The sequence below is a fragment of the Budorcas taxicolor genome, chromosome 7 (assembly GCF_023091745.1).
Source record: "Budorcas taxicolor isolate Tak-1 chromosome 7, Takin1.1, whole genome shotgun sequence".
In the NCBI taxonomy this organism is placed as follows: domain Eukaryota; kingdom Metazoa; phylum Chordata; class Mammalia; order Artiodactyla; family Bovidae; genus Budorcas; species Budorcas taxicolor.
Genome location: NC_068916.1, coordinates 92,363,034 through 92,377,318, shown reverse-complemented (window position 1 = coordinate 92,377,318; position 14,285 = coordinate 92,363,034). Strand labels below are relative to the sequence as shown.

General features: G+C 53.8%; 2 protein-coding genes across 2 annotated transcripts; one reads left to right on the top strand and one right to left on the bottom strand.

Moving 5' to 3' along the window:
* Nucleotides 1-248: 248 nt before the first annotated feature.
* On the bottom strand, nucleotides 249-9,173 carry NR2F1 (nuclear receptor subfamily 2 group F member 1). The gene is made up of 3 exons (XM_052644044.1): nucleotides 8,708-9,173; nucleotides 5,674-6,201; nucleotides 249-529 (listed from the first exon to the last, which is right to left on the bottom strand). The coding sequence occupies exons 1-3, from the start codon at nucleotides 9,171-9,173 to the stop codon at nucleotides 249-251; spliced, it is 1,275 nt and encodes a 424-aa protein (XP_052500004.1).
* A 477-nt stretch (nucleotides 9,174-9,650) lies between these two features.
* Nucleotides 9,651-14,069, top strand: LOC128051072 (zinc finger protein 579-like). Its single transcript, XM_052643555.1, has 5 exons — nucleotides 9,651-10,342; nucleotides 12,626-12,788; nucleotides 12,876-13,206; nucleotides 13,347-13,581; nucleotides 13,679-14,069. Exons 1-5 carry the CDS (start codon nucleotides 9,651-9,653, stop codon nucleotides 14,067-14,069), a joined length of 1,812 nt encoding a protein of 603 aa, XP_052499515.1.
* Nucleotides 14,070-14,285: the final 216 nt, after the last annotated feature.

The following is a 14,285-nucleotide window of genomic DNA, read 5'->3' as shown; positions in this document are numbered from 1 at the left end:
TTCCCGGATCTGATACTAAAAAGAGTCTCTCTCTTTTTTTTTTTCCTCCAGGTTTGCAGCTTCGGTTTGCCCGTCTGCGCGGTGGGCGGCTCCTGTCGCCACCCCCCCCCCCGGCCCTCCTCCCCGCCTGCCCGGCCCTGCCGCACCCTGCATCGGCTGCCTGGTGTCTCCGCCGCTTTGGAGTCCACGGCCCCCCGCCGGTGCTGTGAGTCTCTAGGGGCTGGGGGCAGGTGGGAAGCGCCCAAGGTCTAGGAGCACTGGATGGACATGTAAGGCCAGTTGAAGCTGCTCCCGGATAGTAACATGTCGCGGATGAGAGTTTCGATGGGGGTTTTACCTACCAAACGGACGAAGAAGAGTTGCTCGATGACCGAGGACGACACGGTGCGCAGCGAGGGCAGCCGCAGCAGCAGTTTGCCGAAGCGGCTGGGCTGGTTAGGGTACTGGCTCCTCACGTATTCCTCCAGCGCGCACTGCGACTTCTCTTGGAGGCTTTCGATGTGGGCCGCATCCGACAGGCCACAGGCATCTGCCCGCGCGGCCACAGCAAGGAGAGACCAGGGGAGGGGCACACGGTTAGGTCAGCCACCAGCAAGGTCACAAACAACACGCCATTCCTTTTTTTTTTTTTTTTTTTAAATAAGAAGCAAAGGGGTGAAAAAAAAAAAATTGGAGGAAAAAGAAAAATCCTCCCCGTGGCTCCCTACTCCTTCTTCCCTATTTCCTTCCCCTCAGCCCCCAAGACCAATAAAAATATAAATCAAACCCCCACCGAGCCTAGGGGAGCCGAAGAGAGGAGCGCACACTTGCAGACACACTCTCTCTAGTTCCTTTGTGTTTCCTCTTTCACCTTTGGGTTAAATAATGTACGATGCTGGAGCCATGTTTGCTATAGGGAGCAACCTGGCCTCCGCCTGCAGGGGAGCATCTTTTCCGCTGTGCTCATTAAAGGAAGGACTTCTGCCCCCTTTGCCCTGGATTTTGGGGGTGTCCAGGGGCCCTGAAGAAATAGGCAGCCTGGAGGCGGCTCTAAAACACTTCTTGGGAGTCCCTCTCTCAAACCCAAAGGACCCCAAGCAGGAGAACCTAGATTGTGTGGTGCACAGAAGACGCATGGGAGGGGGGTAAGGAATCGTAGGCTGGCAGTGCCTGCAATCAGATCAAGTCCAGGCTTTAGCAAGATAGGATTTGCGATCCACTATCTATGCAAGCAAGAAGTCTGCAGCAAATCCTTAGTGAGGGTGAACACTTCTATCGGTGCCTTAGATCAAGTAATTGAAAACTGGTCACATCTCTGTAAGCTGTATAATAATCAGAAGGAATATATGGCTTAGTTACTTCAGGCTGCAGAAAGGAGACAACTTCAGCGATCAGACACAAAGCTGGGCTGGGGGCAGCTGCTGCTGCTGCTTGAGAACTGGGCAGTGGGGGCTGAAGAAGGATTTGGGGAGACAGGCTTCCTGTCACAGGACTAAGAGAAAAATGCACTTATATGCAAGGAAACGTCTGAAAACCTATGTGTTAATCTCATGTCAACCAGCGGCTCTTCTTGGTCTACTAAAACTATTTTGAGACAGCAGCTTATACTGTATCAACTAATCAGAGGCAAGCCAGTGGAGGGGAAGGTGGAAGGCTTCTTCTCCTAGTTCAAACACCCATGTTGTTTCCTGTATTAATAATAAATATTAAAAAAAAAAACAACAGGAAGATCACAGAGGAGCCCTTAGCCAGTCAGGAGGTTGACTAGAGATCAAAGGCGGAGTTTGCTAATATATAGATAGATCTGTGAAGAAATGCATGCATGGCGATGCCTGCCCCCCCACCAAAGGACACTGTCTAATTGTGAATGGGCAAGTGTAACCCAAAGATGACACAGAGAATGATTCAAAGCGGAACCTGTGTCTGTTGAGTTTCTTGAGCTTTATGTCTCTATTTCAAGAACTGGGACTTACAAAGCATTCTAACACCTTCATCTACAAGGCTATGGCCTTGAGCAAAAATACAAATAAAACTAGTGATAATTCAAGAACTTCTGAGGCAGGTCTCCTTTGACCCCAGATCCAGATTGGGTTCCTCTCAGATGTCTAATGACTCCAGCCAGCCATTCGATTGCATCCACACTAGCCTGACTTGGGAAGTCAGGGAGATTTTATGGCTAGCAGGCTGTGGGCAGGAGCACTTTGGTGCTTCAGTGCTTGCAGAGGGGACCCTGAGGTCTGCCCTTAGCTCTGCAGGCTAACCTGATCCTGCTCTATGACCCCTGGGCAGACTCATATTTACATATATCTTGCTTTACAGGCTTTATCTGCCCCTTATGGCACAGGATCCCACTCAGCCTTAGAGAAAGCAGCATGCAAGGGACTCACTGGCACCCCAGCAGATTTTTCTTTTTTTTAAAGATCCACATGGCATCTCTTTGGATCTGTAAAATATGCATCTGATGTTTACACTTAAGGCCCCTAGCGTGCAAGGTCACTACCTGTCCCCCAGCTAGGCAACTCCAAGGGAGCTGGAAAGGCGTGCCTGGGCCCTGTGTTGGCTTCCTCGTCAGGGTTCTTTCCTGCTTTGAAGGTAGGATGCCTGTAACTGGGCCCCTGCTGCAAAGTGCCAGCCGGCCAGCACTGTGGCCTCCTCCAGGGCAGGAGCCCTAGACTGGGTCTGGCTTCCCACTCTAGATATTAATTCCTTCTCCAGATATTTCTGCCACAGGATTCCCCCAACTGTGGAGTGACACTGTGAGCTCTCAGACCAAGTAGGTGGTTGAGGTAGCAAAACTAGGTGAGCAGGGGGTGAGATCGAGTATATATTTACACTCCATGAGTTATACCCCAGATAAGAAAAGGAGGCAGAATGTGCAAAATCCATGTCTCGCTTTTTATACGGGAGTGTCAATGTTGGAACCCTCGATATTTCTTCTACAGTGTATGGAAAAGAAATTATGTAAATAAATAACCATTACCGCTCAGGCCGTCCCGGCTTAGCCTTTGTGGTGCAGAGAATGTATTTCATGTTGTGCATTCAGAAGAGTTTAGTGTTCAGGAAATATAGATGTAATCAGCTGCCATAACTAGAAATCAAAGTTATTATTGTGCTGAAAATGGATTTATTGTATTTATGTTAACTAGATGGCTCCTTTCAGGGAAAGTCTCATTTATTTGAGAAAATATTTAGGTGTATGAATTAATGAATTTTTTTTTTAAAGTAAGTTCAGGTCATGACCTCGTCCTTGGATGCCGTCCAGAATATTAAGGATTAAACATACCATCCGGAGGCCAAATGTGAAAACCACCACAGGGAACCCCCGTGCCAGCTTCAAATACTTAGCCGGAGCAAACCTCGTTGGACAATATGTCTAAAACTGTCTTTTCCATCATTCAAAGTTTGCTTAAAAGTTGGATGACTTTGAGAAGGCTTCCCATGAATTCCCTTCTGGCTAGCAATCAAAACAAGTTTAGTCAAAAGTGGAAATGTGTTATATGGAGGAGGGGGGGGTGAATTACTACTGACAGCTCTATTTCCATTTTCAGATAGTCTTGCAATTTTCCCAACAAAATAATGTCATTGTTCACTTCTTGGCCTCCCCTGCACCTTGAAGACTTGGTTTAAGAAATGTCTTTGGGAAAACTTTCTTTTTTTAAAAAAAGGAAGACTTTTCACAGGGACATTTTAGGATGGAAAGTTGAAAGAAAAGCATGAATAATTCCACAATCTTCCCTGCAGCCTGCACAGTCCTCGCCTCTCTCTGGGAAAGGGCAGGAGATCAGGAAAGTCAAGGGGGTTCAAAGGACCTTAGGAGGGGACAAGGAAAAGGGAGGGAGACTTTGCTTGAGAAGACCTCTGTCCAGCTCCAAGTCACATTTCTGCTTCAAGACACCTCACTGGGTGAGATTTTAAAACCCCAGCTTCCCCGACACTGGCTTGCTTCCTGATTAATTTGGCTAAAGAGCTGGGTAGCAGAGAGCCAGCCAGGCTCTAGGCCTGCCAGAACTAAAGCAGCCGGGTCGCTACTTCCCAGGCTCTTTGTCACTTTTGAAAAACACGTTTCCATCAAGAAGACTTATTAAGATAAAACGCATTCACACACCGAGGAGGCGATTCAATAAATCTTCCATTTGTTTTAAGGTTCTCACTTTATCCTCTTGCAAAGAATAACTCCCTCTCCCACTAGCAGACCTGCATTTGCACTGAAAGTAAAAGGGGGGCAGTCCAAGTCCACGGCTCAGGCCACCCTGCATACAAATGAGATGCTCTTGTCTAAATAAATTATCTGCTGTTCAGATCGATATTAATACTACATTTGCTACATTACAATATTGTGCAAATTTAAGAGTCATTTTAATACAATGTAAATACGATTCTTCACGCATGAAAGCCAGGAAATATTGATAGATTATACCACTGCTTACTGTTCAGCAAGGCCTTGGGAGAGGGGTTTTGCCATCCCTCCTCAAGAATGGTTTTAATTTGGCCTTTGGAGGTCCTGGCTCTAGGATAGATTTATTAGGATGGTTTATTTGTTCTCTGAATGGAGGAATTAAAAACAATAGCGCCAATAATGGTGGTAAAAAACGGCAGCTAACTCTACTCACAGTGGGCAAGGCCAGAGACCCAGTCTAAGCAGCTCTGTTCCCCACCATCGTCCTTTCTGGCTTTGTTTATATTTCCCCCCATTACCTGCTGTCCTGGGTGTTTATATGTTTCCCTCTTGCAGGTTACAATAATAAAAGGGGGGCAGTGTTCTCAGAGGCTCAGACGAGAGCCTTCAAAGGCTGCGCTAATGCACTTTCCTGGAAGTTAATTTGAACCATCTATCATAAGAGAAATTGTTAACATGCATGTTACCACTGCCTACATTTAATTTGATATTTTTAAGGCACCCTGTTAAATTTCCAACGTTCGGGCACTTTGCATGGGCTATGAGATTTATCTCCGGGCGGGAATCCTCGCATACTTGCCAGTTCTCCGGCATTGCTTTTGTTTTTTATCTTTCTTGTTTAGATCGAATCCATTTTTTACGACCCTCAATAACCTCAGCAACTGCAAACATGAATGGTTTCCGATAAGGGAAAATCAGGCAGCCATAAAGCGGGATTATTTATGATTTATTTGCGCGGATTCTCCTCTTGCCACCTCTCCGTGTGTGTGTGTCTCACTGTGTCGGGAAACTCAGCCAGGGATCGTGCCACGCAGAGGAGAAAGCCACATTCCCACGTTCCCTTCCTTTCCTCTCCTCCCCCAGAAACGCCGAGCTCCGGCACACACGCGCGCACACACACATCGCACACACATGCACACCGCACACACGCGCGCAGCCAGACGGATCCACGGCACCGCCTCCCCCGTCACCCCCCCTCCACCGCCCGCCAACCCGGCCAGACACGCGCCCGCCGCCGCCGCCGCCCCGCGCGGGACTCCAGGCCGCTGGACCGGGCCGGGCCGGGCCACCGAGCGGCCCGCAGCCGCACCGCCTCGTCTCCCGCACCGCCGCGCTCCCAAGATGGCAGCGGCGCCACCGGCCGCTTCCTTCGCGCGGGCACCGCAGGCTCCGGGCCCGGCCCGGCCTCCCGCGGACCGACGAGGGCCCTGGCCACCCCAGGAGCCGCGGCGCGGCGCGGGGCCGGCGGGCGGGCGCTCCCGGCGCCTGCCTGGCCCTCCCAGCGGCCGCAGCCTCACCTGACGTGAACAGCACGATGGCTTTGAGGCAGCTGTACTCGGCCGAGTCGACGTGCAGCGCCTTGAGCTTCTCCACCTGCTCCTGGAAGATGCGGATGTGGTCCATGAAGGCCACGACGCGGTCGGCGGACATGGGCGAGGCGTGCAGGCCGGCGGCGGCCAGCAGCGGCGCCACGTGCAGCGGCATGGAGCACTGGGCTGCGTTGAGCACGAACAGCTCGCTCCAGGTCAGGCGGAGCAGGGACACCTGGTCGGTGATCTGCAGGTCCGGGAAGAAGGGGATGTTGCGGGCCCACTCGACGGCGCTGAAGAGCAGGCGCGCGGCCAGCTCGCAGATGTTCTCGATGCCCATGATGTTGTTGGGCTGCATGCACTGGCTGCCGTAACGCGACGTGGGGTAGGGCTCCGCGCGCAGCAGCAGCGAGATGTAGCCGGACAGGTAGCAGTGGCCGTTGAGGGGGTCCCCGTTGGTGAGGGCGTACTGGCCTGGATTGGGTTGAGTGGGAGGCATTCTTCCTCGCTGAACCGCTGACAAAAAGAAAGAGAGAAAAGAGGCAATGTGCATCCAGGGGGCTTGCGAACAGCCCGGGCCGCCCCGCAGCGCACCGACACAATGCCGAGGCTCGTTCCCGCGGCCACCAGCGCCGAGCATCTTCCTTGGCGCTGGCCTTCACTCCCGGCCCACACCCAGAGGAAGACGGCGTGGGGGCGAAGCCCTCCAGCTCCGTGGCTCGGTCTGCCCGGCCATCTCGGGCGCTCTTGTCCACCCCAGACCCAGGCAGAACTAGGCCTGAGTTAAGGGCTTCCCCCCCACAGCCCAGCCTGACCGAGAAAGCGCACCCCAACCCCTCGACCACCACAAGGTCACACACAGATTAATGACATCCCACTCACCCCTCCAGAAGGAACCCAATCAGGGTAAAACAAAAGCAAAAACCTGGCGAAACCAGAGAAAAGGTTGTGGTTCTAGGCACATGCCTAGCTGCCTCTTCATTTGCAAGCAAGCAGGTTTTATTCAAAACATTTCCATATTCTCTAAAAATGCTATGGAATTATCCTTAAAATAGACAGAAGTTACATACCCTACTCACCACTTACAACTTTTGAATAGAAAACAAGTATCCTGCACCCCTCCCCTATACCCTCCTCCCCATCACCCCACACAAAGTTCTCACTGTTAAAAGCAACAGAAAATTGAAAAAAAAAATCAAGAAAGAAGTTGAACTTACAGTAGCCAAACATTATTGAAAAAAGTGGAAAATATAATTAATGTCTGTCCTGTGAGGTGCCACAGCAACCTGCAGCCAGCTTTTGCCCAGTGAATGCACGAGCTTGCAACTGCAAAAACACTGGATTCATTAACCATCTGAATGCAGAACGTAAGCATGCTTTGAGTTCTTAAAGCTGACCAAAGTTTTTTTTTTTTATGTATATGTTTTACTTCAACAGTGCCAGCATTTTAAATTGCCATGTAAACAAAGACAACTTTAGGAAAAGTTAGGGCTACTGAACTCTCCCCCCCCAACAAATTAATATAGATATGTCCATGTAGATGTAGCTTTCTTACTTCAGGTTGTACACTATTTTCTTAAGTTTGCACTGATTCTCATTTTAATGCAAACCTCAATGCAATTTAAACTCTTAAAACATAACTGGCTAGAATACTTTTTTCTAATTATAGTTTTGAACTTGGCAGTTATTTTTCAATTAAATGAGAGTACAATTCAAAGTTGTTTTTTTTTTTTTTCTTCAGATGCCTATAAAATCTCCCTGGAGCTAGAAATGAAGTCGTCATATTTGCCTGCTCCTTGAGATCTGAAGAAATTCAATTTCTTTTCTTGTGGCATATAAAATATAATTTTAAAGTCAATTACAAGAAGAAGTAATCTGCATTCTGCAAAATTGACTGGTTTGCTAATCTGACTATAAGACATCTTTAATGATTGTCAGGAGATAAACTTTAACTGTAAATGGCTAGATATATTTATAACAAAAGTGCTGCATTTCTTGCCACATGAACATGAAGCATATCTAAATACAACATCAAAAGTTGTGTTAAAAGAAACCAAAGCCATACAACACAGGGATTAAATGATGTCGAAGCTCATGCCAGCTGCAGTCTATGCATTATAGCCAAATCAGAAGGATCGGTAAATGCCGTTGTAAATTGTAATTTGTATGCAGTATTTAAACAGAGGGTGGAGTTTGATGAAGAAATAAAACGAGTATCATGCTTAAAAAAAAATGACATGACTATGAAAGCACGGTTCAGTCACAAACTTTCCTTTGAAAGTAGAGGGGTGAAAACAAGGCCACAGCTCTGGAGGAGGCGGCCCCAGCTCGGTGGAGAGGAGAGGGAACCAGTGAACAGGCCAGAAGCCCCCCCTCACCCCCCCCCTTCCCTCCTAATTAGAACTACAAGTGCAATAAATCTCACTCCTCTTTTTCCAAGCTAAGCTTCCAAAAGGATGATGCAGTCAGGGATCTATGGTTCAGAATCCTCCAGTCTCCTCCAGCCCTCCCCCATCTTAAATAAAGGGCAATGAAGACGTGGAGAGGAAAGGGGAATGAAAAAGAACAAAAACACAAAAACCACAGAAACCGAGTTTTCTGGGGGCAATAAGCAGCCCTCCCCCCAAGTTCATGCCAGCACAGCTCCAAGCATCCTCACGCACACGCGGGAAAGAGACACACACCGAGCACATCCAAAACAGAGGGAGGGGATTTTCCAGCACAGCTCACGATCCTAGGGGCACCGTCCCGAGCAGGCAGCGGGCGGGGTGGAGAAGCCGGGGAGACGGGCGCAGACCGGGAGGGGGAGACAGCGGCAGCGAGCTGGGGTGGGGGGTAGGGGGTGGGGTGGGGGAGACGCCGGGGGAGGAAGGCTACGGGGACCGCGGGGAGCTGGGACGGGCCGGGACCGCAGGAGCCCCAGCCCCAGACAGCAGCCACCCCCGCCAGAGAGGGAGAGAGAGAGAGAGGGCCGGGGAGGCGGGCGAAGCTCCGGGAGAAAAAGCACGGAAGAAATATTCACCTTCCCGCCTCATGCCCACTTTGAGGCACTTCTTGAGGCGGCAGTATTGGCACTGGTTGCGGTGGTGCTGGTCGATGGGACAGTTCCTGTTGGCACGGCATGTGTAAGTTAAGTTCCTGCGGACGCTCCTCTTGAAGAAACTTTTGCAGCCCTCGCAGGTGAATTGGCCGTAGTGCTTGCCGCTCGACTTGTCCCCGCACACCACGCACTCGATGTGCTGCTGGCTCTGGCCCGAGCCGGGCGGGCCCTGGCCCTTGTCCCCTGCCGTGCCGGGGGTGGCGGGCGCTCCGGGCTGGCCCGGGGTCTGCGGCGTGTGCGGCGCGCCCGAGCCCGCCTGCTGCTGCTGCTGCTCGCCGGCGCCGCCGCCGCCGCCGCGGGCCGCCTGCGCTGCGGGGTTGGGGCCGCCGGGGTTGCCCCCGGCCACGTCGTCCTGCGGATCTCGCCAGCTGCTAACTACCATTGCCATATCTTTGGGCCCGGGGAGCGCTGGGGGGAGCCGAGCTGCTCGCCGAGGGCCGCGGGGCGCGCGGGCGCGCTGGGAGGGGAAGGGGAAGGGGAAGGGGGGAGGGGGCGGGGGCGGGGGGCCCGCCCGGCGCCCCGGGGTCGCGGGAGCCGAGCCCGAGCTGGGCACCGGCTGCTGCCTCCGCCGCCGCCGCCGCCGCCGCCGCCGCCGCTACTGCCTCGGCCGCCCCGCTGCTGCTGCTGCGCGCCCGCCCGCCCTGCTGGCGTTTTGTTGTGGTTCCTGCTGTTTTCTTTCTCTCTTTTTGCAGCCCCCCCAGGCTCTCAGGCTCCCCCCCCAACACCCCTGCTCCCCTCGCCCGCTCCCCCCCGCGCTCCGATCTTGGGGGGGCCCGCTCTCCTTCCCCCCCTCCCCACCCCCCCCCCAGCGAGCAAGCTCCCTTCTCTCGCTTTTTTCTTCTTCCCCCAAGTTGCAAAATCAGAAATGGCACAGGCGGCAGCCGGGAGCGGCGCGGGGCGCAGCGCCGGGGGCGGCGGGCATGGGCCACGGCGCGCGCACACACTCACCCTCCGCCTTGCCCGCACCCCGCGCACACACACACACACACACGCACACACACTTGCACACACACTCGCTCACCCGCGCCGGGCGCCCGCCCGCCCGCCGGCCGGCCGGCCGCTCGGGCTACGCGCTGCGCGCCCGCAGAGCAGACATAGAGGAAGCCGGCGAGGGCGGCGGCGGCGGCGAAGGAGGAGGTCGCGGCCGCAGGCGCCTCTGGAGCCGCTGTCTCAGCTGCAGCGGCGAGCGCCGCTGGAGAAGCCCGGGCCCGGGCCGGAGTCCGAGCTGGAGCCGGGGCCGCAGTCGGAGCGCGAGCCGGGGATCGGGGCTGCCCGCGCCACCGCCGCCGCCGCCGCCGCCGCCGCTGTCCCGGCGGGAGCCCTCGCTGGGCTCGGGATTGAGGGGAGCGCGGTGAGCCCGAGCCGGGCGCGAGGCGAGGCGGCCGGCGGCGATCAGGGCGCGCTGGTGTCGGGCGGCCAGGTCCAGGGCCGGACGCAGCCAGCCATTCAGGAAGGCAGCGCTGGAGAGCGGGAGGCAGCCAGCGAGGAGGATCACACACTTTGCTCTTTTTGTTGTACCGGTGGCGCCGGGCTCTCGCTGCCTTCTTCTTTCGGGAGGTGACGGAGGGGGAGAAAAACACGAAATAATTCACGCCGGCGACGAATTCACAGCGGAACAGAAAAAATCAAAATCAGAAGAAAAAGAATTGCGCAAAAAAAAAAAAAAAAAAAAGCGAGAGAGACATCCAAAGTAGGTCGAATAAATAATCCTCTTCTTTTCCTCTTTCTTGCTCCTTCTTCTGCTTCTTCTGCTATAACACACAGAGCTAGTTAAAAAAACCCTGGAGATCGCCCAAAAATGTTCTTTTTTTAGTATTTTAAATAAGTGCTCTTCAGCCGGGAACCAACACCCTCCCTCCAAAAAAAATCATATATGTATAAAATAACGATAAGAAGAATACGAAAGGGGTGCCTCCTCCTCCTCCTCTCTCTCTCTCTTTTTTTTTTTAAGTTTAGCCCTCACTCTTCTGCAGGAATGGAGTAAAAGAGAGAAGGAGGAGGGAGAAAAAGGAGAAAAAGAAGAATACGGGGAAACAACTAATAGAATATGTAAGAAAAGAGAAAGGGGAGAGAGGAGAGAGAAAGAGAGATTGAGAGAGAGAGAGAGGCGGAGGAGAGAGAGAGAGGAGAGAGAGAGAGAGAGAAGAGAGAGAGACCCCAAAATTGAATGCGTTTAAACGGGAGGACTCGCAGAGCAGTGTTTCCGAAAGGGGGATCTGTGCGAATGTCTGTATATAGTGAACTTTGACACTACTATTGAAACTGACACGTTTCTATGGAGATCGCTGCCTTATATGGAGCTCGTGTCAAGGAGCCAAGAGAAGGGCTGCTGGCAACTGATAATCAAAGGCGACTGACTGGTCAGAGCCCTGAATCGGGGGGAGAGAAAATGGGAGGCTAAGGTTAGCCAAGCCTCCCGCACGCCATTGGTTGGAAAGCCCCTCCCCCCTCCTCTTTTTCTTTCTTTCTTTTTTTTTTTTCTTTCCCCTCCCTCTCAGCTACCTACTGACGGGGATGGCGAGGGGAGGAGGAAAGAAAGTGTGTGTGGGGGGGTGTGCTTCTGACAAGCGCAATTTACATTGAGATCGCCCTGCGCTGCTATTTACTCTGAGACCTGATTAGTATGGGTCGTCTATGGTCACACACACACACACACACACACACACACGCACACACACACATACACCAACACCAGAGGGGGAAGGGACGGCGAGGGGAAGAATGCCTTGCAATGGGTGAAAAAGAGAATCAGGAATTATTTTGTTTTCTTCTGAAAAGTTTTTAAATTTAGCTTTTATGAGCATGAAGACGATCATTGGAAACGTTAGGAAAATTTTAAATGGGAATTAAAACTCTTACCGTTCTAACGAGTCCTGAAAAATATTCTGGGTTTGTATTGTTTTGTTTTTTCACATAGAAGCACAGCCCTAGAGTAGATTCTGCTCATTTTATATTCCTTTAAGAAACAAAGTAGGGACTTGCTGGTTTTTTTTCTCCCCCACCTTGATCCCACGTATATTTTGGTTTTAAAATGAAAGGTTCAATTATGACAAAAAGCACTCCTGGAATTCGCAGAAATTGCCCCCCAAGTCAGTCCGAATCAATGGTTCCTCTTCATCCCAAAGGTGATGTTTAAAATAAACTCCCCCCCCCCGATTTTTCCTCCTTTTTTTCCTTCCCCTTTTTGATATCCTCAGGCTGTTTTAACCTCCAAAGAACGCTCCAATAATTGTTAATAAAAGAGTAGTAAGTTCTTATATTGCTGCGGGGGGCGCCGGTCAGTGCGGGCCGAGTCCGAGTCCCAGGAAAAGGGGGAAAAGGGTGAGAGAGAAGGGATGAAGATGGGGAAGGGAGGTGGGGATGAGGAAGGTGGGGGGGGGGGGCGAGAGAGGGAAGAAAGGACGGGGAGAGAGAGAGAGAGATAGGGGAAGAGGGAGGGGGCAGAGAGAGGGAAAGAGAGGGGAGAGACCCCCGGTTCCCAAAGGCGATTGGTCGCCGGAGGAGGCCCGGGCGGGAGGAGCGGGTCCCGCCGCGAGGCCTGCAGGAATCGCTGGCTCCGGCTGCCACCTAGCGGACGGGAGCCGCGTCCCGGAGACGCGCGGTCGGGTCCCCTCCTCCTCCCCGCCTCCTCCTCCCGGCACGCAGCCCTGTGCCTTTTCTGCAAACCAAGACACAGCACTTTGAAAATTCTTTCAATGGATTTTTTTTCCCTCCTCCTTCTTCCTTGAAAGATCGTACTGAGGGAAAATGATACTTCTATTAGTTACATATTCTCCAATCGCACACTCGCATCTTTCCCCCCCACCCCACCACCTCCTCGTTCTGCGATCGCTCCCCTAGGCAGGCTCAGGCGGGCGCGCAGCGGCGCCGAGTGACAAAGCCGCCGCCCGCAGCCGCCGGGGGGTGCGGAGCTGCGCGCCTGCCCGCCGCCCCTCGACTCTGGAGAGCGTCAAAGTTGTCTCAGCTCCAGCACCCCCGAGCCTCCACAAGCCCTCAGGTGAAGGTGGGAGTAAAAAAAAAGGCCACGCTGTTATTGCCGGAGGTAGGGTTTATGTCTTTTAATACTCGTTCTCCCTTTAAATGTCATCAGGGAGGGGGTTTGGGGGAAGCGCTGCGCCTTCGGGGTGCGTTTTGCGCTTCCCGGTCTCTCTCCAGTCCTACTGAGAGTCAGGAACCCGGCGACCGCTTAGTGTCGAGCGACGATGCGAAAGAGCAGAATAAAGGCTTTCCTGTGTCTTGCCCCCCCGCCCCGCTGCCCCGCAGCCCCTCCAGTTCGAATAATGGAGGGACACAGTCCATGCACTCTGCAAGCAGCCGCCCCATTGTACGCTTCAGGGGAGGCGACGGGGGGCCGGCGAGAGCTCCTTGCCCTTTCTCGTCTCCCCAAATAATCGCGCCGAAGTCTCCTGGTCAGTTAAAAGGTGAAACGAGAACACGATTAAAAAAACAAAAACAAAAAAAAAAAAACAAAAAAAAAAGGAAGGAAAGAGAAAAAAAGAAGGAAAGAAGGAAGCAAAAGAATGAGTTTTCTCATATGAATTCTAAATGTTCCTACTCATAGAGTACAAAGGCAGGCAGTCGAGGGCAGAGGAAGCAGGCAGAGAGGGAGACCGGGAGAAGGAAAAGAGAACTTGGAAAGAGACGGAGCGAGTGCAAGAGGCAGCGCGAAGCGAGCGCCAGGGAACCGGAGGCTCCCCGCGCCTGGACGCCCCGCTCTCGGGCCCGGCCGCCCTCGGACCCAGGACCGGAAGTCTTGGGCGCCAGAAGCCAGAGCCGGCCCATCTCTGCCGCACCAGGCAAGTAAGGCGATGATTATCGTTTCTTTTGAACTCGGGGTGGTTGTTGCAACGCGGACAGGCCGGGAGGCAGCGATTGCTCGCACGGGTTCCGCAGGCCGGGGGGCGGGGGCGGTGCCCTCGGTCTAGCCAGAGGGGAGGGTCGAGAAGAACTTATCGCGGGGGGGCCTGCTCCGGAGCCGCCCTCCCCCCGGCCTCTGTCCCGCGGCTGCGTGGAGAACAGGGATCGCGGCCCTCGGGGCCGTCCCGGAGCTGAGGATCGCGCCCCACCGAGCATCGGCCCAGATTCAAAACTGATTGCCCCCCCCATCTCCATTCGCCACCCTCCTCCCCCACCGGCGGGAAGAGACTGCGGAGCCTCTTGGAGGAGGGGGGGCGGACGGAGGGTCCACAGGTTGGGCAATCCGCGCCGCCGCCCCTCAACCCCCGTCCGCCCCAAACCCCCTTGGCGGGTGCCAAGCCGGAGCCGCTGTGGAGGCGGCGCGTAGCCCGCGCCTTGCCCGGCTGCAGCCAGGCCCGGGTGAGCTCGGCTCCCGCTGCCCACCCGCGGACGCCGTTTGCAACGGGATCCCCCTAATGTAACGCGATCGATGGCTGACTGTTTGATGTGGGTGAGAGCGTCAGCGGATTAAAAGGGACCCCCAAGCCGCTCTCCCCAGCGGAGAACCCGCGGCGGCGGCGGCGGCGGCGGCGAGAGAGCCCGA

Excerpts from the sequence above, each read along its gene's own strand:
- NR2F1 (XM_052644044.1), bottom strand. The coding sequence starts at position 9,173 with ATGGCAATGGTAGTTAGCAGCTGGCGAGATCCGCAGGACGACGTGGCC. Across the intron at positions 6,202-8,707 it reads AGTGGGCATGAGGCGGGAAG|CGGTTCAGCGAGGAAGAATG; the intron begins GTGAATATTTCT and ends TCTTTTTGTCAG. Across the intron at positions 530-5,673 it reads CATCGTGCTGTTCACGTCAG|ATGCCTGTGGCCTGTCGGAT; the intron begins GTGAGGCTGCGG and ends CCGCGCGGGCAG.
- LOC128051072 (XM_052643555.1), top strand. The coding sequence starts at position 9,651 with ATGGCACAGGCGGCAGCCGGGAGCGGCGCGGGGCGCAGCGCCGGGGGC. Across the intron at positions 10,343-12,625 it reads CTGCCTTCTTCTTTCGGGAG|GCAGGCTCAGGCGGGCGCGC; the intron begins GTGACGGAGGGG and ends TCGCTCCCCTAG. Across the intron at positions 13,582-13,678 it reads GCCCATCTCTGCCGCACCAG|GCCGGGGGGCGGGGGCGGTG; the intron begins GCAAGTAAGGCG and ends CGGGTTCCGCAG.